This window comes from Pyxicephalus adspersus, chromosome 7, assembly GCF_032062135.1.
Source record: "Pyxicephalus adspersus chromosome 7, UCB_Pads_2.0, whole genome shotgun sequence".
NCBI classification, from domain to species: Eukaryota; Metazoa; Chordata; class Amphibia; order Anura; family Pyxicephalidae; genus Pyxicephalus; species Pyxicephalus adspersus.
The window spans coordinates 61,153,550-61,179,564 of record NC_092864.1 but is presented as its reverse complement, the minus strand read 5'-3'; the positions used below and the strand labels follow the sequence as shown (position 1 = coordinate 61,179,564).

General features: G+C 37.0%; 1 protein-coding gene across 1 annotated transcript in view; it reads right to left on the bottom strand.

Moving 5' to 3' along the window:
- The window catches only part of KLF7 (KLF transcription factor 7), a 104,954-nt gene that overhangs the window by 16,545 nt on the left and 62,394 nt on the right, over window positions 1-26,015 (bottom strand). The window contains exons 2-3 of the mRNA XM_072418698.1: window positions 24,883-25,495; window positions 1,869-1,992 (exon numbers count right to left, since the gene is read on the bottom strand). Of these exons, the coding sequence (XP_072274799.1) occupies window positions 1,869-1,992; window positions 24,883-25,495 (737 nt within the window). The remainder of the gene's footprint in view (window positions 1-1,868; window positions 1,993-24,882; window positions 25,496-26,015) is intronic.

Genomic DNA, 26,015 nt, shown 5'->3' with positions numbered 1-26,015 from the left:
AAAAATTGTCCTTAAACTGTATTAAAGACATATGACTATGGTAGAGACATTAGATTGTGAGCTCTTTGAGGGACAGCTAGTGACATGACTATGGACTTTGTACAGCGTTGCGTAATATTTTGGTGCAATATAAATTCTGTATAATAATGATTCTAGTACAACCGCCATGACATGCTTTCCTATTATATATTGGTAATTCCTTTTACCCCCCGTTCATATTTAAGCAACACTGCTTTAAATGTCATATCATATTTATAGTACATTTTATTGAACTCTCATAATATAAAGCTTTTTGGTGATCTGAGACAACATTGTAAACAATGATCAGTTTTAATTTGCTCAGCTGCAACGTCCATATAAATTAAAAGGCTTGCAGTTATTTGTTAGGATCTGTTGTATTCTATTACTCAAAAATACTATGTCACAGGAGGGGGCAGTAAGGTTTTGGGAAGGCAGGATGTTCATAAAAAAACATGTTTCCGTAAAATCAAAAGCAAAACTTTCTTCCTGTTTCCTGACCTGTTGTTTTGCCAGGAGCTAAATATATAACAGTGATTGTATTACAGACATTTTCCTGGCCTTTTCTTTTAATGCTACCCCTGAGTTCTTTGGCCTGATATCTCATCTTCCTCAGCCCTTTTCTAATGTGATTAAAAGCACATCTTTATTCAATAACGTTGACAATAGCCTGACTGAGGCTTCGTCTGCCCTACTAGGCCTCAGCTACCAAGCTTTCATAAGATGATAATGTCAGGCCTGTCACTTGTAATTACTCTAGCACTCTGTTTCCTTCAACCTTAGACTTGTCTTCCCTATACAAGAATTCTTGTTCCTTCTGGGAGATTTCTAACCATTTACTTGCTACATAATAAAGCAGACATTTTTGCCAGGAGACTGACTTAAAGTGGGAAATGAAAAACGTCTGTCAGTACAATTTAAATTGGCTTTAAACATTATTAATGTTGCACACCATTCCAAACACAAACTACAATTAACACATTGCATTTAACTAACATAAAACTATGATTATATAGGCAATAAAGGACATTTTATTTACCAAAAGAAAATATATCTTTTATTGGCTACTGTGGATTAATTTACAACATTGTGCTGCTGTATTCAACATGTAATTGTACTTCTAAATGTGTGGACACATCACCCTATTTCAGTATACAAATTTAAAACAAGATTTACTGTGCATATGTTCCCAACAAACTATTTTTAGCTATGTACACATGCTAGAAAATTGTCTCGCATGTAATGAAGCTTCCAATGAAGTAGATAGATGATGATTCGTGAAGATTCTTGGCTGCAAAGAAAGATCAATCAATCTGAATGAATATGTTCTGGTATATCTGTCATCTGCTATTGCATATACACATGTAGTTAGCCAACAAACTATCATGCACTTGACCACACAGAGTGGCAAGTAGACATGTTTGAGACGATCTTTCCACAATCACATCTACAATCGGTACAGTGGTCTGCTGAGCCCTACTAATGTAGCTAACGACACAACCTTTCATTTAGTTATTATAAGTGCAATCACAAATAAAATCACAAATACCTCATGTTTTGCTTTTTGTCTTTAACTTACATTATCCTTAATATGCAGATAGCATGGTTCACAGTGTAAGGCTACGTACACACGTGCAATAAGTTACGTTGGAAATGATCTTTCACAGTCTTCACGACTGCACGATGCATGAACGAACGCTGTACACTCAACCGTTGTGCTCTATGGAGAGGGGAAAACGATAGAATCCCTACACTACACAAAACTTAAAAAAAGGGTTTTGGCTTTGAATACTTTTCAATACATAATAAAAACTATTTCCCTTAGAGTGGTTACAAGATAACTGTCTTACCTGTCACAGTGGTTGCATTTGAATGGCTTTGCCCCTGTGTGTTTTCTGTAGTGCCTCGTAAGCTCATCACTCCGAGCAAAACGCCAGTCACACCCTTCCCATGAGCATTTGTATGGCTTCTCACCTGCAAAGAATTCAAAAAAATTTGGATTAATAAAATGGAATGGAAAAGAATGTAAAGTGTTCTAATTTTTTCTTTCCATATTTATTACTGTATGTGCACAAAGCATTTTGTGGGTGTTTCTCTTAAAAGCCAGACTCTTGCAAATAAATTAAAAAAAGAAAGCCAAAATAACTGTCTGCAGAAATATCTGAGTTCAGCCAAAATGGATATTTGTGTGATCCTTATATGCTGATGGACTGACTCCCACATTGGTGTCTGGTATGTGTGGAGGACTGTAGTAACAAAATTCCCCTGCCAGTATTAATATTTTTATTTCACAATGCCATGGAGTCTCACTCTTCCATGTGCACCAGAATGAGACACATTACTGCATTATAATACCTACCAAGTGAGACCACACTTTATGCCATGATCTGTTCTGGCATTTGGGTGCTCAGCTACTGCAATCTTGCTACAAGAATCACAGGGAGATATACAGGGTCTAAACTGAGCGAACCATACCTTTAAAGTGTAACTTCAGAGAAAATAGATGTTTAGCTTGCAATGCAATGGGAATAGTTTATAGCCTCAGTTAAGCTTTACAGCCGTTTCCCCAAAGGGTCAATTTTTCATCTTCTAATGTATGAGTAACCACCATCGTTGAGAAAGGAATTGACATAAATGACATTAATGTGTTTTATTTCTGTTTCCTGATAACAAAGATCTCTCACACATTTAAAAAAGGTATCGCAATTGCAGATACAGACAGCAAATAAAAAAACAACAAAAACTACAGAATCAAAACCTTCCTAACACTTTATTTTGGCCAGTGCATGGAGACTGTCTAAAAAATTGGATATAAACAACCTAAAGCAGACTTATAATAAAATTTACATTACATTACTTAAAATGGTGGCTAATCCTTTTGTATAATGAAAAAAATTCTTTACTCCTTTTTTTTGGAATTGGAAGGGAAGGAACCCACAGAGTGAAGACTAGAAGGGAAGTGTGCAGCCTCCTGGGAGACCCTTGTCATGTATCTTAGGGGCTGCACATGTGTGAGGTTGGCACCAATTTCGGGCATTGGCAGGAAGGGGCTTTCCTGAAATGTAAACCGAAAAAGTGTCAATCTCACGCATACAATCTCATGCATGCACAGTAAGATAGGTGCTGGGATGACAGGACTGCGCAGGACCGACTGAACTAGGATCGTGGAGGGACCATTGACTTTTCACCTGTAAAGGTAAGTGTCATTTTTTTTCAATGACAGCTCCTCTCTAAACACATTTTGTTAAGCCACATAAATGAATATGATTCTGTTTATAATTTTCTCATCTTTTTGTGGTTTGCTAATGTGGTTTGCCAAAAATAACTTCTCATTCTCATTGAGTATTACTGGCATACAAATAACAGATTACTTTACCTCTATTTCAGGTCTCAGACAGGATCAGATTTTGTATATATAATAGTTTTCAATAGTAAATTATAAGATCATCAAGCTGAGAGAATGCTATGTCGGCCCTTCCAGGGGCAGAAAATGTGACAATTGGCTATTATTCCAGGTGCTGTGTTGTGATGAAATTCACATTGTCCCTCTGAGTACCACTTATCATGTTTTATGTCCAGAAAGAGAGCATTTCACGGTGAATTTTTCAAGTGTTTATGGGACTCCAATGTGCTAGAAATTCACGCATGTAATTAGACATTTATGGGTGAACAAGTATTAATGGGCAGTCGATGCACCATTGCTGTAACGAGCCAAACTCATTTTTTGCCAGCTTCAATCATACATCATTAGATAGATAGAGCTGATCTATTCTGGACACAGCAAGATTCGGCTCCAAACTACCTTAATAAGTACATTTTTAATTGTTTGTGTTTCCTGCAGTCATGCTGGATCTGTAATCCTTTTCTTTGTAATTAGTTTATTTTTGTAGCTGATGTTACGTTTTTCCAGATATCGGCCTCTCAGTGCATAATTACAGTGAATTCTATAAAAATCATCAGTTTTTCTGTTGGCATTAACTTTTTACAAAGCTCTTGCAGGGTTCACACATTAGTGGTGAAATAGAAGTTTGCAAAAAATGATAAAGGAGAAAAAAGGAAGTAAGACTTTAAACAGCTTGTTTGACAAGTTTATACAGTCTATTTTTAAAACAGTGCTATCCCTTGTGTATCTTATATAGCAGCGGTATCATCAGTAGATACCATATAACGTTCTGTTGAATCAGTGCAATTTAATATGTGAAATATATCTGCATGCTTAACGGAAATCACTTTGTTAGGCTTTTATTCTTTTACTAAAGGTTTGGTGGGATACAAGGCCTATGCATACATCACGTACATCATGTTAAACAATTTAACTACAGATTCCATTGTCAAACAATAGTTTGATTGAAAAGTCAACTGGATTTCTTTACTCAGAATGGTGTGAATGATGTCTCCAAGCACCTTCAAAGTGCATATGCATTGCACAGCACAGTAAGCATCATGGCGACCCCCACAGCAAACACCTAAATGTCTACCCCAAACCCAAGTTTCAGAAAACTTGAATGTCATCCCTATTACTGACCCAAGCCGTTAACACCCGTTTCCTGCTCAGTTTTGTTTTATAATTCTGCCTTCAACTTCCTATTTGGACAATATATCAGCATCATTACTTTGCTAATTCATCAAGTCATTAACAAGCAGGCGACATATGATGCATTAAAGCTCAACCAAGAAGGATAAATCTTTCTGCAAAAACAGTGTGGTAGGGGGGTATACTTTACAGGACTGGCTGAACAAATATTGTTATGCATTAATACAATGTAAACCATATTTTCTTAACTAACATATATCAGGGGTCCCCAACCCCCGGCCGTCTGACAGGTGGGCCGCGGCTGTGGCCGGTGACTCACCAGCCGGGCAAGACTCACAATGGGAGATTGGGCAGGTTCTTGCATGATGGCGTCATCCTGGGGGGCAGTTTCTTCCCCTTTGAGTGACACAAGGCTCCCCGAGCATGTGCAGTCCAGAGTCTATGCATTTAGTGGTTCATCACCTGCAAAAGGTTGGGGACCACTGCTATATATTTATACTCCTCATGCCTTCCTATAAGCTGGCAAGGATGCCCAAAGCATTGGTGTGGCAATGCACAGATTTTAGCCTCAGCAAAATCACCAACAGCCTTGTACATATGGGGTTGTGATTCTCAAACATGTACAATATATACAGTTTTTTGCATTATTATTTGAAGCTACAATACATGGAGGTTTCATACGTCAAAGACATGCCCTATGCTCCTTGGATTGGATTACTTATTTTCCCAACATTTGCCTGGGTCAAGTACTAGGTCTAGAAAGAAAATTAATCCAAGTTACATGCATTATACTATTTGCAGATAGAGGTGTGCATAACTAATCCGTTTTAATGTCCTTTGAAAGGAGTGTTTAGGCCTTGCAGTGTGAAGGAACACTGAATTCCAGTTTTGTTATTTTCCTATAGTTTAGCTTTAAACAATATTATAACAAGGCTAAAAGCATACAATTCTACAGATTTTGCAGGTCTAAAATACAGCCAGAAAGTGGATATTTTAAAAATGTATTTAGAAGTCAGCCATGTATCCTTTGTAGCATAGATTACTCATCTTTTCTTTTTCTGTATTGCAATCTTATAGCTACATTAATAAAAAAAAGCTTTGCCAAGTCCAAATTTAGCTGGTCTGCCATAATGCTACAAAAATGCATAAAACTGCAGAAAGTTGCTTCTATGTCACCCTAAAAGGAATTATTTCTGTTAAGCTTTTGGGTAGTCATTTTCTAGAAGAACATTTGGGATTTGATAAATTCTTCTCATTGTTATCCACCATTTGTAAGGCTGCATCAGTCTTCTGGTAGACAGTGAGTCATTGCCCTGCCTGGGGCTGGAGTAAAAAGGTTAGGATCCAATCCTTCCAGTATTATTTAAAGCTAAATGTAGAGGTGACCTATTAAACTCAGTCAAATGGGATTTTTAACCCTCAGAAGATTAGAGATTGTTTTGCCAATCAGGAGAGCTCAAATGTACTTCTTTGATTTTTCAGAAGCATTAAGGTGAAGTCACGCACTTAGAATGGAATTTGAGTAGTTTATCAAGTAAAATTTTCCAGCATTTAAAAACATTTTACATGTACACAGGTATGTAACAAATACACCACCATACAGTTGGATCACATCAGTGATGTGATGTGCCTGTCACATTCAATCGATTAATAGGATCCCAGTCCCAGTACAGATTTGTTGAACAAAACTAGTAGTAATTATACAGGACATTTTAATACATTAGAGCACATATATTTTTATGTTTAGAGAAAGGAATCTAAGTTTAAATATGCCTATAAGATATCAATCAAAATATTGGACCAAATTTAAATTCGGAACCTCTTGTTGTAGAGACAACTGTAAAATGTTGGATTCCCAATCGCTTTTTGTCTTGATGACAAGTTCCCAGTACTAATAGAGAAAAAAATCCTCCCAGCTGGGACACAAAACAGAAATAAAAAAATAAAATAGAATGGGTTCCAAGGCTGCGTATACACGTGCAATAATTGTTGGAAAGGATCTTTCACAATCCTTTGAACGACAAAAGGCTGAATGATGCATGAACGAGCGTTGTACATACAGCACCGTTCTGCTCTATAGAGAGGGAGGGAGAGAATGACGGAGCGGAACTCCGCTGCGCTCTCCCGTTCACTTACATTATGATTGCTCTTCGTTCGTGGATCCGCGAGGAGGGACTAAAATGGGCATAGATATGGTTTACAGTGCAAATATTTATTTGCAGATTTAAAAACATTTTTTTTACCATTTAGACCATTTCATTAACAAAGCTTCTTCCCATTATTTACTACACACATCTGCATATTCCCTTGTTACTATAAATCTGGAATAGGAATCTGAAAATAGGTTATTTGGTGATAAAGGTGCAACAATGGCTATTGAGTTTGCATTTGAAAAATTCCTCAAACGCAAAGGAATTGCCAAAAAAAAAGGGCCATGTGGTTAAATGCATTCTAGACTTTAGAGGAGTCAGATATTAAATTTGTTTTTCGTCATTTATACTTAAGCTTATACTTAAGGGGCTGCTTTCCCTATCAGAAATTTGACAGAATGGACCTTGAAAGTAAAGAGTCTTTAGACAGAAAAAGAGGGATTTAATCCCTGATCCATTCCCGAGAGGCAACAGTATGACAACCCCATGACTAATATCATATGTTTCATTTATATGAAGCCAACATATTAGACAGCACTGCCCAATAAAGGAAGATCATATGCACAATGAGAATAAATGACATATCATATATTGGCATATAAAAGGCCAGATCATATATTTGCTTTTTAGAAATATTTATACTCTTACCTAGGAATATAAAAATGATTCATGTTTAACTAAATGTAATAAATAAATATGTATTCTTTATTTTTTTGTACACCATAAAAAGTACATCTAGATCAGATACATGTTGTGGATCCTTAGCAAAATAAAACTTGATGTTGATAAATGATTTGGCTCAGATATTTTGTTATATAGGGTTGGAATGTGATTTCCAAAGGGATTTTCCTAGACTGTGCACAAATTTGTTTATTATACTAGGAAGGTAACAATAGGATTAGATGGGGGTAGGGGATTTAGTGCATGGTCTGTAGCCTTGATTTCACATGTTCAGAAGATTGCATCAATTTGCTCCAACAGAACCAAGTTCTATAGAATTTTGCTGCAACACCTTTTACAAAAGAGGTGTGGCCTTCAGTGGGCTTTATATAATTTATATCCAGAGGCTTATGCGAAGACTGCATGGAAGCCTCCCAGTGACTGGGATGATTTTTTCGTTCTGAATGAATCGGAATAATAAGAATGCAGTTGTGTAGATTTTGTGGGATATGAAGTTAAGTTTGGTAAAGTATGTTAAGAATATGCTATCAAAATGCAACCTAAAAATAGGACACCATGTTAACAAAGAGCAGGACCAAAACATTAAATCTCAAATTAGATTTTTCAACTTTTCCATCTGAAAAGCTGAAAAGGGGTCAGACGACTCTCTGTAGCTGAAAAATTGCTCAACCAATTTGTTTTGTGAATAGTACAGTTCAGTTGTATTTCGTCATAGAAAGCAGACAGCTCTGCTTAATTCAACACAATCAGGCTTTAATGTTTTAACTTTTTTTATTTTAGTTTTTGGTAGAGTTGGAAAGGGATACCCCTATTGAGTTTTATCACAGTCAATTTCGAAAATACATTCACACGTAACTAAAGCCACTGAATGGAAATATAACATTTTACAGTGGTCACTGGAACTGGAGATATAGGGGAATCCTTTAATGGTGAAAATAGTGTCTGCGAGAACTGGCAAAGATTCCTATCTAAACGGGACAATTTGCTTTTATTTCTTGTTTTAGTCCTCAGGGCAGAAAATAACCACAAAACTCAATAATAGATACAATTTGTATAAAAATAGAATACTATGTCTTCACCACTCTACCAAAACTAAAAAAAAATGTAGAGCGCCACTTTAATCTTTAATGTTATATTTATGGAACGTGATTATTGGCAATATTTTTGAGGCTTACAGTATATTACAGTATATTCATGTGCTCCTTGGACATTACAACCTATAAATACAGTGTTGCAAACGTGTGGGTAGAATGCTATTAATATACAATCTGTAAAAATAGTTTTCCAGGAAAGACTTACATCACTGAAGTACTAAAAATGGTTTAGATTACATAATAGCATCCAATGTAGAGTGTAGAATTGGTCATAAACTTTGTATTACCTGTTTGAAAAGTCCAATAGGATTTGCATATACTTTTTTTTATTTTTTTTAAGATTACAAAATAGGCAGAAGTGCCAGTGATGATACAGTCTTCCACCCTCGCGTGCCTGGCAAAGCAAGAAAAGTTGATTGCTGTATTAATCCTGCTAGTGTTAAGGGATTCACAAATGTTAAGACTGGAAGTGAATTAAAAAGGTCTTTCCTTCATTAGAAGGATTAATTTCATATCCCACAGATGCTCATTAAGTATTCTGATTAGACTAAAGGGCAAATTGAGAGAGAACGAGAGAAAGAGTAAGAATGGCTCCTAGTTTTAATTGTACTGTTTGTAAAATATGCAGAACCGGCCCCTGTAATTAACGGTTTCACAACGTAAGGATAATTAACATTTTTAAAGTATATTGATTTTGACAACTTTGAAGTAAAATATAAGATCAGCACCATAAGTAGGGTTTTTTTTTTAACATAGACTTGGCTTATAGTAAGTACCAGTGTAAAATCCTCAAATGGGATCTGCTATGGAGCTTGAATAAAGGATGGGGTCTCTCCTGTGCTAACAGCATAGCTTTGGCTTCATTAAAATTACTAGAAGCCCTGGGCATTGCCAAAGACATGATGCCCTCAATATTCACACTTGATCAGCCCGGAAACCTATTAATCTTTCATTTACCCTCTAGATCACTTATGAATATAATTGCCATGTCAAACATATCAAGTAGTTCCAGTAACCCATGAAGAAATTCTCCAAGTGCATTGAAAAATCCGAGCTCCAAAATCACTTTTTTTTTTTAAATGTTATTCTTACTTTATGTGTGTAAGGGAAACCTTGAGACTTACTATAGTACAGGTATTGAGAATTCAAATTAATATAGTAAATCCTAATTAGTGTCACCACAATTACCATGTTTTTTATTTCATTTAATGATCTGTTTTCATCTTTCCTTGAATTATTCTTTTTGCATCTATTGCCATTTTCAGCCACTTCTGGTCCATTCCAACATCTGCTGCATATCATAGCTAACCTACTTCCTAGGAGTGACAAGAGCAGACCATGCTTTAGTAATGTCCATTCACATGGATGGGTGATATTTCAAGGGGTAAATGCAGGAGCATAAGACATAAGAACTAGGATTGTCATATGAAAGTTGCATATTTCAAAAGACTAAAAACAAGTTTTGAAGTTTCCATAGTATGTAACCCTTGGATAAGGTTTTTGTGACTAGGTTTAAATATAAATTGAGGTCGACTTACAAGGAGTTGAGAATCTCTCTGTAAATTGAAGATTTATTTAACTGAACCAAGTGAACAGCAAACTTAATCTGAACATGTTTAGGTAAAAGAGACTTCACTTATTCATAATAGCTCTTCAATCCCTTTGAAAGAAAACAACCCCTTTAGGGACATGGTGACTTGATGGTGCTCTTGTTATCACAACATACCATACTGTCCTGGATATTCATCTATATCACTGACTATTTAACCACAACATTTACACTGGATTCATAATAGTATTAATAGATCATGTGGGCCATAAATTTAATATGGAAGTCTATCTACTAAAAATATAAATTTGTCATGAGCAAGGAGTCTCCCTTGCACAAAGTGTATTGTGCATCTGGATAAACATCTTGGAGGTATTTCAGTCTCTGTAGAAAAGCAAGCCTACACAGGAAGGCACAATAAAATTGTTAATCCATTTTGCATAATTTTATTAAGATAGAAGACATAGAGCTAACCGTTTGGATGTGTCATCCATAATGTGCATTAGGCTTCATTTTAGAAAATGGATTTTTTTGTTGTAAGGTATAATAGGCTGAGTTCTCTCTAGGGTCATTTAAGATGTCAGATTTGTGATAGGTTTCCTATAGGCTTCTTAAATCCTCAAAGCCCCAGAAGAAAGGACACACTGTATACCGACTGCAAGTGCCCCAGCATATATTAAGTGTGGCATATGTGATTACTGTTAGAATAACATTGAGTTTAAACAATGATTACTATTACATTGTGGAACACAAGCATGCATTTAAGCACATATAAAGATTCTAATGTCTTTCTGTTACATCACTGGAAATGATCAGATCTATGCATGCAGACCAACTCCCTATTTCCTACAGACATGCAAAGGCATATTAATTTATTGATACTAAGGATGTTAAGAAACAATAAAGATAAACTGAACATGTAGCTAGCCATAGTTCAATTTCCCCTACGATAACACATTTACTCCATAAATACCAATGTGGCTGCTCCAAGCTATCTTGTTCATGTCAATTCTTCTCAGAGGGAAGCAATGAAGATCAGCATGGGTTTTCTGTCCAATCAATTTTGACTACAAGAACTTTTAGCTGGTGGGTGTTTGTCAATGCAGACATAAGATAATTACCTAGTCTTACAAAAAAAACAAACAAAAAGAAATTTCTCCACCATTAAACCGTACTACCCAGGAGAAAGGACCTAAAAATCAGCCCATTCCAAGCATCTTTACAAAGCTTTGCATTAGGGATAGGCGCAATGATGATGAATTTGCATTGTATATGCATAGGAGTTACATTGTCAGTGGTCACCAAATGGTACCCAAAATAAGTAAAGGTTTAGTGAAGTTTATTTTGAATGTTTTAGAAATGTTTCTATGCCTTTTTCCTGTTTTACTTTAGGAAATAATGTTTTTAAGGATTGTGTCTATTTATAAAGCTGAGCATTTTATGGACTTTTCTGGAATTTTGATATCAGTATTAGGAGTGTGTCAGGAGTGTAACCCTCTGCAGGTTTATGCAATGTGCTGGAGCGCATTGGTAAAGTGCTATTAATATTGGCACCTCAGTGCAGCAATGGATGTGATGTGCATTGCTTTACATTAACACAATGCATTAGTAAGAAAAATCTCAAGGAAGTAGACTCCCAGCTAACCTGTGTAAAGCTGCATACAGAGAACTCTCATTAAGGTACACTCAGCATGGACAGATCCTCCTGCTTTTAGCACAGCAGCATCACTGGCTAGATAACATTAGCTGTTCAATGAAACTTAGCGCACACACACATTTTATGCCCTGTATGCCCCTATGACTGAGTTTTACTATTTATGCCATTATATTTTATGCATAATTTCATTTTATGTCAGGTCTTGTCCCTATTATGTATTATTTCTAAAATACTTTATTAGCCCGCAAAAATAACTGTTCAGGTTCTGGTCTATAAAAATCATTGCCATACACATATATACTTTCACGGTTGTCCAATGTGAAAGCATATTTAATACAAGTTTTGCCTATTTTGTTTCCTACTTTTTTAGCAGAATGATAAGAAACACTTTCACAATGTCTACAGGCTAATTCTAAAATTGTGGAATTCTAAGCTAAATGAGGACAGACAAATGCAAATTAAACACTAGCAAAAAAAATAGATTCTTGCAATATTTCACCTTATGTGAGGGAAACTGAGAACAGTGAACGATGGAATGGGAGGTGAGAACACCCTTTACATTCTCTAACAGATACAGAAATAGATGATGTTACATAAACTGCAGCTCTCTATACAGTAGACATTAAATGGTTTAATTGAAGTAAGGGACCCTTCTTGCTATAAATAAAAAAAAGTTATTAATTGAATATACCCTTATAATAAAGCTCCAGTGATGAATCTAACCACCCTACTGTAGAAAATCACTAATTAACTGCAACAAATCTGTAAAGTAAGTCACAGGATGACACTTTGACATGGGATATCAGTACAGGTAGTCCCCGGGTTACATACAAGATAGGGACTGTAGGTTTGATCTTAAGTTGAATTTGTATGTAAGTCGGAACAGGTACATTATTTTAATAAATGCAATTAGGACAGATGTTTGTCTCAACATAATATTAGGCAGCGTGGTGTCAGTTACTGTATAAAATCCTCACTCTGAGTTAATCACAAACAAAGCAAAAAAAGAAAAGAAAGCTTTATGAAGCCTAGTCATTCATTAACTTCTGGAGCAAGCTGTGCTTTGATATGCAAAAAGAAACAACTGCAAAGATTGCCTTAATCATTACAGAGTTACAGGAGCTTACAGAACAGCTCATCCGTTACCCAAAACCTCAGCTATGTTTAGCAAAAGATTTCTTCTGCAAGTCATGCAAACTGCCACTCACCCCCATCAAGCCTCTGTCCTGCACACAAGCGAGCAGGAAAGCCTCGTTCGTTCGTATCTAGGAGTCGTCTGTATGTTGGATGTCCCTAACTTGGGACTTCCTGTACACAATACCTGCAAATGTGTCACAGGGGTACAGTTTTATGAAAAACCCCATCCAGTGTTGAATGGAGCCTGATCTCCCTGTGAAAGCTTTAGTGGAAGGCAAACAACCCAGAGGTAGGGTGTTAAAATACCACAATGATGTGCACACCAAATAATAAATGTTAAGAAAACCAGCATAGTGACAGCAAAATACAACTATATAAATGGTGCTAATAGAAAACTCATTTCCCGATTATTCAATTTAGGTGAAAGTACATTACAAAGGACAAGAGGGCACTCTTTGTGTTTGGAGGAAAAGAAGTTTAATCTCCGGATAAAGAAGGAATTCTTGATAGTAAGGTCTGTAAAAAGAGACTGTTGATCAAGTAAACATCCGATTGCCTCAGGGAACCTGGAGGGAATTTTTTTCCTCTGTTGGAGCAAATTGAACCATGTATTATAAGGGTTTTTTGCCTTCCTCTGGATCAACTATTTCTATAGGGTTTTTATCTGGGATATATTTATTTCCCTGGTGGCTTAACTTGATGGCCGTTTGTCTTTTTTCAATCTAGCTATGTAACTGTGTAACTGTCATTAGAGACCTGTTGGAGCATTAGGCTCCATGCAATCTTACAAGTTTACTATAGGCAGAACTTTTTAAAGTTTTTGACACAGTGATGAAATTTTACCCAATGCTAAATGTTTTTTCCTTGTCTACAATTTTCTAAACAAAAGAAGTGTTGGCTATTCAAGTACTTTAGACTTGTGGGTCCTGATGGTGGTGATCAAAAGATTTGTTCTCGGTTCTCAATAGGATATGTGGTGGTGTGCCAACATTTGTCATCAGACTATGATCTGTTCTCCCAAGGTGATGATAAAGGGGTACACTTCATACTAGATGTTATGTAGGCATTGGATATACACTTTACACACCCTAGAGGGTGACCAAAAAAACACCCAGACTTACAGCTGTAACTATGTCACTACTAATTTTTCTTTATATACTGGTTTGTAAAATAATAATCACCATCATCAGTAATAATAATTGGATGAAATGTGAACATGAGACCAAAATGACTGACAATTGGAGAGTAAAGAGAGACATTGTCTCCAAACAAGGGACAGTTTGGGGCTATGTAAATATGCTATGTTTGATGTTGTTGATACGTCTACTGCCTGATTTTGGCAACTTCGGTCTGTTTCCTGACTGTGCATCTACTGATCCTAAGCTTTTTTCTGGCTCCCTGCTGTGAACCTGATCCACAGTGCACTACACATCACAACCAATTTTGAGGCCATTGTTGAGTTTTTACCAGCTGATTCTTTGAGCTCAGTGGTTGCAGCTACCATGCAGGCAACTGTACTGCGTAAATTCTCCAACACTATGTGTTAAATTTCAATGACGTTTGGGCTTCAGAAGTGAAAAAAGGTCACCCTAATCATTTTGGCTACCTCTCAGGGACATGGCAGTGTCTGTCATGATCAATTTGACAGATCTATGGATTTAGATGATCCATTGGGCAATGCTTTGTAAATCATTGGCATGCATCATGCTCTGTGAACTTATTGGGGTATTGGGGGAAGATCAGTACGTGTAACAGCCAGGAAGTGATATCTTTCAGGAGGTCAGCAATGGCAGTCTATGTATTTCTACGAATTTAATGCAGCAAGCATTACCATATTCACTGCAGGCTATGTGAATGCAGCTTTATAAAAGAAGTTTCTAGACATGGTACATTCATATTTTGTACCAAATAAACAGAAACTAAAAAAAGCAGATTTTGGCTGACATGGGAACCCGAAATCTAAAGGATTATGAAAGTTATTTCATTTTATTAAATTGATTTTATGTGTTTGATTGATGAAATTGAATTGATATGAAATTTAATGAAAATGATAAAAAAAAAATGGTAAGCCCATTTATTAACACAGCATAGCTAATTAAAATTTTCAGCTGGGTTTTAAGGCAATATAAGCTTTCATTGTGATCTGCAAAGTGCATCTCCTATAGGATTTGTACAGATGACTGCACACAGCATGTTTCAGCTTGCATATGAGGAACTGCTCAGTTACATCTGATGTGTTTGTGCTCCTATTGACATTCTGGTTGAGAAAAGGCTGTTTTGGCACAAATGATCATATACATTACCCCTTTTAAACTTAAAAAATCAATGGGGCTGAAGCCTGTGGTTGCTACTCTAGAAAAGTGCCAACATTTACTACCACATCAATACATTTAAGTCAGTTGCTATAAATCTAACTTATTTAACAGATTTAGTAAAGAATACTATCACAAATTAGTGATAGTAGGTGTCAACCCAAACTCCTGGTTCCAAAAGCTGATACTAACCCTCACACTAACCTAATCTGTAACCTTACTACTCATTTCTGTAACCTTAACCTTTCCAATAGGTCTGATTTAATAAAGCTCTCCAAGGCTAGAGAGAATACACTTTCATCAGTGAAGCTGGGTGATCCAGCAAACCTAGAATGGATCTGGCCCAGGATTCAAAACATTTGCTAACAAATAGCTGGATTTTAGGAGATCCATTCCAGGTTTGCTCAATTACTCAGCTTCACTGGTGAAAGTGTATTCTCTCCAGCCTTGGAGAACTTTAATAAATCAGGGACAATACCTCTTCTGTGCCCTTAACCCTCAGACTAACCTAACATTTAAATTTTACTAACCCTCCCTGTAACCTCCAATCCTCAAACAAGTTATACACGTAACCCTCTCACTAACACTAGATTTACTTTCACTCTACCCCTCCCTTCCCATAACCTTTACACTAACTCTCTCTAACACTTATCGTCCTACTAGCCCAATTTGTTAGCCTTACTAGCCTAACTTTACCCCCTCATACCAGCCATACATGTAGCCCTTCCCATGAACCTTCCCAGCAAACTAACACTAGTTTAACTCTCAAGCTAATCTTTCCTGAGCCGTAACAATGAACCAACCTATAGCATTACCTTTATCCCTAACCCTCTTGTTTGCATTCCCATTTCTGCTGCATAGGGATCCTATGTTATGAAGCACAAACCTTTCCTGTGCTGAGACACCAGCCCTGGCATTTCTGCCATTAAAACCAATAAAGATACACAGAACAGCACTAGAATCAGTTCCAAACCCTGACACAGCAGTACAGAAAGCTGAATGGGCATCACTGTTGTTTTCTGGCTCTGTGATTAGGAATTCAAAGAACTTAACTGATTTCTGTAAATTAAATCTATTCACTGTTATTTTCACATAAATTCTATCAGAGTGTGTACAAACCTGACATAAAAACCTTTATTTCATATCCCTGTTAGCCAGATTTAAAAGGCTTTTAGACAAGGTTGTAAAATGTTTATTAGACCTTGTAAACATATTACACATTGACTACTGACACAGTTGGCTCTGGCATTGCCACCTAGTTGATATCTGGCAGCCACCAGGAGCTACGTGCAAACAATTAAATCTATAAGGATGAATTCACACATGCTTAGATTGAAAATCATATCTTTACTGTCATTTGGCTAATGTTCTGCCTGGCTACCTGGCAAAATAATGCTTTTCCAAAGGCTGGTGACTAATGAAATCATTAGCTCTTTTCACTCCAAAAGTTTTAGGAGTACTCAGTGAGCAAATTGGGTACGACCCCTGAAACCCCACATGAAGTTTACTTTGCATTCCAGGTGCCTCAAAACAAAACTGGTTCAATGTTGTTCATTTTATTTAAAAAGCAGATATTGCCTTTGGAAAACAGGCATGGAAAAAAGCTAGGGATGTGACTATGGACTTTGTAATGAGCTATATAAATACTGTGTAATATAAAAACACTGTGTAATAATGTTCACTGCCCTATAAAGGAGATTTATTCTGCACATCATGGTTAGACTGTGTGCACACAGGTGTCTTCCCTTACTTCTTTCCCTTTTTTTTTTTGCTGTTAAAAATGAACAACTGATGAGCAGATGCAAAACAAAGTAGGCCATGCATAGAGAATATATGCATTCGCACAGCCAGCCTGCCGGCCACAGAGACAGTAAGGAGACGGAGAATGGAGAAAACTGGGACATGTACATCAATGCTCCAGCCCATTTCTGATTTGTGGCTTCCCGACAGTCATGAGAAATGACACTATTTATATATTGAAACATCACAGCACTGTTAGGAGTCATAGAAACAAGTGTGGACATATTGGCCGAGTTGCTGCATGGGGGCTCAAAAGCATCTGATCAACCTGTTACATAAAGACTGTTACTTCCTTTTTACTGCAGGTCACCTGGGTGGCATTCATGGTGAGCCGTGCCATGGCATAAAGACTTTGTTGCAGTAACAAAGGTAGAAATTGCAGTGGAGTTAGTGACATCAGTGACTGCACACTTGCAGTGAGGCATTGAATAGTTATATGACAGGGAACAGAAATTAAATGTCCAGGGGTACCTGTCAGTACCACCAAGTGCAGATATGTGAGTTTATTTTAGAAACTGACGGTGGGCACTAACAAAGCATTAGATCATTGAAAAGTAAAACATGCACATATAATACATAAAAATTGTACTTTTTAAAAGAGAACTAAAGTTCCACTTTAAAAAACTTAATATAAGGGAGGGCTTTATTGCAGAAAAGGTAAGTACCAGCCAATCAAAAAGGTCGAAGACTGCAAGCAGAAAGAGAAGAAGGAAGACGGTGGTTGTGGCCTGTGACAGAACAAGGAGAGGTGAATATAGTGGGGTTAGTTCCATTTTAACAACTATGGGGTTGGGGACATCCAACTGAGTCCTTGCACATGTCCTTGCCTCCGTGTCTTTTTCCTGCACCTGCTCCATTCCACAGGTTACTTTGTTTTAAACTGAGGAGTTGCTGTTAACTTCAAAAAGGGATAGAGATTGTCTATTCATAAGATGTATATTTTTTATTTAATGTGTATATACACTTATATTTTATTATTTTATTTATTTTTATAGATGTATTATATTGTGCCTTTGGACTGCATGTATGAAACGGAACACCTGGTCCTGAAGAAGATGCTGTTCGCAAAACACATTGACTAGTTCTCTTTTTCCTATAGCTTCTGTCTGATAATGTTCTATATGTCAGTGATTAAACCCAAATTATGTGATGTATACTTGTGTGCAATATAATTTGTAACTTACATACAGTGTATATACATTTTTATTGTATAAAAAATATTAACATGATTTAATTTACCGTATGTGCTGTGCCCAAGGTTCAAACCTAAATAATAAAAATCATGTCTATTTTTTTATTTATATTTTGATACTCAAACGTTCTTGACACCCAAGGTTTTGTACCTGTCATCTAAATAATAAATTTTATTGCTATTGTTTGATTTTAACCATCATACAGTGTATGGTCAAGAGATATAAATACATAAGTTAGCTAAATATGCCCTGAGCAATATCACCTATACAGTACACTGATAATGTTGCTGATGACATGTGCATTCTAATGACTACATATCACTTGCCCAAAAGTAATTAACACTTCAAAATTATTTCCAGGGACATTGCCATTAAGTGGTAAACTAGCTACTCATAATTCTCCCAGCAGAGCTGCAGCAAGCTATAATCCACAACTAATGAGTGTTCAAAATCAGAGACATTTACTGAGACAGATACATCTTTGTTTTTTTACATGTAATTTGTGTAAAGGAAACCTGTTCTGAGAGACATCTGCCATTGTTTATCTTGCCTTCTAAAACTTCAAGGTGCCTGGTCATCATAAAGATAGAGACATCATGAGTTCCGGATGTGCAGAACAAATATGTAGATCAAGAGATCTGACTCCTGTCAAAGTCTACTTCGACTTCACTGGCTGCATGCTCATTTCCGCATCCCTAAGGTATTGAAACTACTGAGCAGCCATCACAACCATGCAGCTTGTATTTGCAGAAGCAGGTCAGATTTTTCTAAGTGGCCTTTCCCTTTAATACAAACACGTTAAAATGCAATCCTTGCATCAGTGCTGTTTTATTTATTGCATCTGCTGTGATTTGGGTAACCCTTTTGATGCCGCAGGAACTGATGGAGAGATACAAAACTTGTCATCTTTGCCGTACCTATGTTTCCTTTCAAAGCTAAAATAAAATGAAAGTCTTTGCATTTGTCTTTCAACAAAGTCAAGAGCTAATCCGGTAAAGGCAAGCTTGTGATGTGCTCATGGCCATAAAGGATTTGGATTTTTAAGTGTGTTTGAGGGGGGCCGCAGGTGGCAGACATTGTGTAGAATTTACACTTGTGCTCCATTAATTGCTGACATATCCTTCTCACTCCCTCCCTCCCCCTGCAGCCTCTGGGGATAACAGCCGAGATGCAGGCTCAGACTGGTACCCGGCACAAACACCAAGCAGCCATCCAGCCAATTAGCTGTCAGAATGTAGAGCGAGCGGAGAAGAGATGCAGTAGTCTAGCAACAGAGCAGCTGAAAAGAAACAAGCCGAGTAGCAAGCTAGGGCCGGTACCCAGGATTTAACAGGCCGGCCAATTAGCAGACTGCATTTACTGCTGATGGGGTTACTTAGCAACCACCATCATCATGGTGCCTCGCTCTCCTTCTTCCCCCCACCTTTCCATTGCTGTGCCCCAACTCCCTCTGTAACACCTTTTCCTAGCACTGTGTATATCCCTAATTATAGTTCCTTCACCTCCTCTAGCTATGATTCCATGGCCCTGGAGACTGAAACAAACCTAAACATATATTTTAACTCTATAAGCTCACCACAAGCAGAAAAAATGGGGAGACAATTAGGAAAAACAATTATCTGCTGGTTTAATCCTGACACTTTCATGGAGAAATTGTTCAAATCAATATGAAAAAATACAATTGTGTTCATTTTGAACGCGATACATATACAGGTAGTCCCCAGGGTAAGGACATCCGACATACGGACGCCTCCTAGATACAAACGGGGCTTCCCTGCTCGCTCATGTGCAGGATGGAGACTTGAAGGGGGGAGGGGGCAGTTTGCATGGCTCTTTCTGCAGCCTCTTGTACTTGTTTAATGACCAGGACAAACTCTGCAGTTGTTTCTTTTTGCATATCAAAGCACAGCTTGCTCCAGAAGTTAATGAATGTCTAGGCTCCATAAAGATTTTTTTTTTTTTAACTCACAGTAAGGATTTTATACAGTAACTGACACCCCACTCACTAATAATTTGTTGAAACAAACATCTGTCCTAATTGCATGTATTAAAATAATATACCTGTTACATACAAATTCAACTTAAGAACAAACCTACAGTCCCTATCTCGTATGTAACCCGGGGACAATCTGTATAACAGACTCCCTAACTCTTTCTGAAAGTAATTACAGTGAAGATATTCAGATAAGTCTCAATGGCCATATCAATAACTTTTACTTGCAGGTCTCTGGTTACATTTATTGGGCCTGATTTATTAATTTGTTTCCCTTTGCTATTCCCTTTGTTTAGTAAACCTGGCATTCTCCTTTGTGTTTTCGCATAGGAGAGCCAACCCTATATTGCCTGTTCACTACATCATAACTGTAAATATTGTATTACCTTACTTATATGGCATATAAGCATTCATACTAAATATATTTTGAAGTTTAGCCACTCAAAACCTTAGTCTTTTCTCTTTGTCTTTCTTTTTTTTGTAACATGGCACATAACAAACTGCAGCTATGCACCCAGGAGCAGCAACGTTAATACTTTAAGGCCTTTATTGGGATTACAGGACACCTACTGGCATAGCCTTTATCTTCCTTCTGGTATAATACAAGGCCGGCATATTCTTTGTAGACTAAATCCTTACACAATTCTATAAATCTTGTTGCTTATACAATGTACATTAGGCTCTAGGTTGTGTATATAGACAATTTTGCCGGTCATAGATCAGTTCCCTGCTGCTGACTCTCACTATGCAACTTGCTGCAAAGAAGTAATGTGATAGCAACCTCAGTGGGAAAGGAGACTGAAGAATTGTTTTGTCCTGCAAATATCTGATAATCATTTTCCCAGAATACATCTGACAGCCTATGCACCTGCCTGGAGCTCAAAGACTGTGTTTTGATGATGAAATGTACAGCCCTTTTAAAAAAAAGGAAAACATTGTGTATTGTGATGGGATGAAAATGTTCATGTAAACTTGTAAAGGTACTGATAGGTGCTCTAGGAAGTCTAGGACATTGGACCTGAATTATCAAAGCTCTCCAAGACAGAAGATAGACTATCATGGGTGAACTTGGGTGAACTTGGGTAATCCAGCAAACCAGGAATGGATCTGGTCGAGAATTGAAAATATTTGCCAAATATTATCAAATGAATGAAAATATCCATTCAAGTTTCGCTGGATCACCCAGGTTTACCTGTGATAATCTATCTTCTCCAGTCTTTGTGAGTTTTAATAAATCAGGGCCAATGTGTTTTTCCTAAATCCTTTGTATCCCTTGGGAACACATACGGTTCTGGAAAAGATAAAATGCATCGGCCAAATCAGTGAAAAAGAACACAAACATACCTATATGTGTACATATTTTTCTTGTATTTTACCTTTAGGACCTAACCATAACACTGTAAGAGATATACATTATACAGGAAGTATTGATAATATATTAAAGTTTATTTCATGACACATGAAGCAACCAGTAAGTAATCATTTAACGTTCTGTAATTGCTTTAATATGCTAAAAACGGAAATGTAATTGATTGATAATCATCATGGCATTATCTTTACTGCCTGTAATGTATCTGTCTTTATATCCACACATATGGTTAAAGTAATCTATTTTAAGTAAAAATAAAAAATATATACAGCACTGCATGAATTATCCCTGATTAGACAGATTGTGAAAGAGCAGGAAGATACATTCTATATACTGCAGACGCTGCTTAAATGTTGAAACAGCTTTACATTTAAATTCACATACATTGATTTTCATAAAGTCGCAGGCAGGTTTAATAATTAGTTGTATATCTTGATGCTGTGGAATATTTTATTTCTTAAATTACAGAATGATAACGGCTAAATCATTCTCTAAATCACTAGTAGGTATGGCTATTTGGCTCTGCTTCTATTTGCTTTCCAATCCTTCTTTCTAAAACCTATCAATGTCCTCTTGTATTTTCTAATATTATAGTTATGGTTTGTCCTTCCCAGAGAAGTTCTACATCTGGCTTTCCCAACCGTTTTAAAATTTTAACACCAGTGGGAAGAATGTCACCCTTTCAGATATGCAAAAAGATCATTAGTGTCAGGTAAGCTGACCCGAGAGGTACAAAGCACTTATGGCACAAGGAACCCCTACAAACCTCTGGAGGAACCAAAGGGTTCTAAGTAGCCTTGGCTGAACACTGATCTACATATTAATGAACCAAACATGTTAATGATAGATGTGGTCAACAGCTTCAGTATAGAAGATGTAAGCATCTTAACATTGACATTTTCTCCATCCATGGAGAATAGCTATGCATATTCATATTTGACTACCCAGGAACATTTTAGAATTTTAGACAAGTTCTCTATCAAACCAAGAGCCGGTCAGGATTGTATTTGCATCTTACACATATGCTGTCTAGGATGCCCTTATAGATGAAGTTATGACAGAAGTGATTGGGAATATGATCCAAGCTTTACCTACCTATGGCAGAAAGAAATCATCTGCCAGATATCCTGGAAAGTATTTCTTTGATTATTTGACAATATATATCTGGACTGGGCTAGAGAAATATACTATAGTATGTAAACACTAGCACTTGTACTTCTTATATTTGCTTCATTTACTATTTAAAGTGTTTAATTTCCTAATTAATTGCCTATTAATTAATTTCATATCCTCGGCTTCTATTGGCTCTTATTAGCTTTCTAACCAACTATCTTCATAGTTGAAGATACACTGGTGTGCCACTTTAGAACACTGAAATGTTTTTAGCATTGAATAATGTGAGAGATAACTAAAGCCTGCATTCAGATCCATGCAAATAACATGCTCCATGGCACGGAACACCTGCCATCAACAGCTCTTTACAACAAGGTCAGGTTGTGTTGGATAAGATAGATAAGGCCTAATGCCTCTTACATTTGACATTTTAGAATAAGGAGAACATGGAACAAGCGGTTAATTCTTAATTGCAGTAATACTTAGCAACAGATAAGAGGTCTGATTTCAGTAACTTAATTCTGAATATTTGGTGTACTTTACAGCACTTAAAGTGAATCTGTCAGCTAATTTTACATTTTTTAAATCGCCATGGTTAAGGTAGAGGTACAAGGAAAAGAGAGAATCCATCTGGCAAACTAAATGTTCACATGGTCAGGCTGTCTTTGTGCAATCCAAGTGCAATGCAAGTCACAATACATTTTTTTATTTTCCTTGATTGGATATTTAAAGTTAATACAGCTTTGTCATCAGCCCCAACGACTTTATAATTTACTGACACAAACATACATTTCTAATTTTACTGCGTGACTTCACTTTTTGAAGGTTTTCACTATTTTAGAAATAAAATAAAATATACAAAAGAATGCAGATCTGTATTTGGTAACATTTGGTAGAGGCTCACAATCTAATATCCCTCACATAGTCAATTGTCTTTATTACTGCCTATGGTCAAATTTGGGGGGAAGCCATTTAACCTAGCTGCATGTTTTTGAAATGTTGGAGGAAACCCGAGTACCCGGAGGCTAACTTGCAAACTCCATGCCTTGGCCAAGATTTGAACCTGGAACCTAGCGCTGCAAAGGCCAGAGTACTAACCTCTAGCCACCATGCCACCATTAATTAATAAATAAGGAAGCCTATGTTGCAAAAGTTTAAGCTCATATATATCAACCTTTATCTTTAGTAACTACTTCAGACTTTTTTTTGGATTCTACATCCTTTACCCTTAAACCTGTCTTCTGCAGATATATATTCTTTAAATTCTACTCTCTTCTTGTAAGTATAGTTTCAGGTTGCTTTAGCTCTATTCTGCCATCAATACAAACTTTTTGCAGCCAGTAAAACGAAAATACAAACTGACATTGTGTGTTTTTTATCTCTACTCTACCATGGTTAAATCTGCAGAAATGTGTGTCTCTACAGACAAAGCAATCTCTGTACTTTTAATCTAATAAAAACCTTCTCTATGTACCAAAATAGCATAATGCATTCAGTTTCATCTTCCTGGCTTGTGTTTTATGTTCCTATTTTCCATTAATTAATGGTTTTGTACTGTGTGTCCAGGATCACAGTGGTAAGATTCTAGAGATAGGAACATCAAACTGTACAGACCAGATTAGTCAAAAACAAAATAGATACCCTCTGAGTGAATACCTCTCCTCCCAGTCACTATATAGCAAGAGTGCTATTTACACAGAGACCACAGTAACAAAAAATAATAGTTTACAAAGCCAACATTTTATTTTAGTTAGGGGAAGAACTGATAACTGAATTGTTTTGCTGTCTCTGCCCACTTGAAGAAGTTTTTCTCTTCTTCCTGTCTTGAGAAACCGAACACCGTGGGCCTGATTTATTAAAGCTCCCCAAGGCTGGAGAGGATACACTTTTTATCAGTTAAGATGGGTGATCCAGCAAACCTGGAATTAAGTCACTATTTTTTAGCAAATGTTTTCATTTCTGGAGCAGATCCATTGTAGGTTTGGTGGATCACTTAGCTTCACTGATGAAAGTGTATCCTCTCCAGCCTTGGAGAGCTTTAATAAATCAGGCCCTGTAAGAGACCTTTGTAAAAGAAGGGGGATCTTCTCTTAGTTGTCTGTTCCAGTGACAACAAATGATTGATCACCTTCAGTCCCAGTGACGGTAATTATAAGGAAAAATGGTGAGGGTGAAGCCACCATTTGGGGACACGAACAGCAATACAAACCTGATAGAGGCTCCCTGGTTGATCCAGTATAAAAAACACTGAGTTTACATACAGTTTAGGGGTATGTGCATACCTGTATGCGTCCTCTGGTGAGCCTTTAAGTGTGAACTCTTCGTGTAGACCTTCCTGCAACCATTAAACTGACATCGGTGAACTCTCTTCTTATTTTCAGGCGAGGCTTCTCCTGCATTTCCTGACTGTTCATTGTCACTTAGCCCACATTTTGATGTAATGGCAGCTGACGAGGATTCTGCAGCCTTTCCAGAGCTCACAGAGGCCTTTTTTGCAACCAGTTTTAATGTCACGGTTCCATCCAAAGCAGTGAGGGATTGGGGGGTTTTGACAAGGTGCCGGCTGAGTTCTGGGGAAGATGGTGGCGTTAGGGATGTAACTGCATTGAGCTGAGCCTGGTTTACTGATGTGTAACACTCTGTAGAGGAGCTTGCGGGCTGTAGGCTGACACAGGTCTCTGACAGAAGTTTGTCTTGTGATAGTAAAATATCCATACTAGGGCGCTTCTCGTATGTGCTGATATCCACAGGAATAACAATTGGATCTAATTTACGGGTACAACCATCTGCACCTTGCGGAATGGAGCTGTTTAGGAAACAGTCTAAATCCTCCCCAAAAGCTTCTGACATCTTCTTTGGCTCGGTCTGCAAATATCGTTCCAACTCCAGACAGGTCTATAAAAAAACAACAAGAGCAAGATTTCACTAAGAATGCAATTCTGACAGAAAATATTTACATTCAGTGTCATCAAATAACCCAGCCAATAAATTCATAACATGACCCATCAATATTACACTGCCAGACTGTGAAGGAGCTAGGAGAAAATTAAAATAAATCACTTTTAATGCAAACATTTTGGTTAATTTTGGTAGTTTTAGCCTTTTCCAGTTTACAGCCTATTTACACCAATGTGATGTGGTTACAAGCACATTGTATCGAAAAACAGGGTAAATGTGTAGGTTTTAAGTTTCTGGTGCTCCTATGTTGCAGCAATCTGCAGTAATGTGTTACCATGCATTACAGTGTGCTGCACTCCTGTAAATACTGTTGGAGCAATTTGTGGCTATTGCTCTTCATTAGGCAGACCATTTAAATATACACAATGCTGTGCTGGAATGAATGACATAATGCATATTATTGTGTGGGAATTAGATGCACCATAGCAGACTGTGCTGGGATTCAGGATAGGTGATA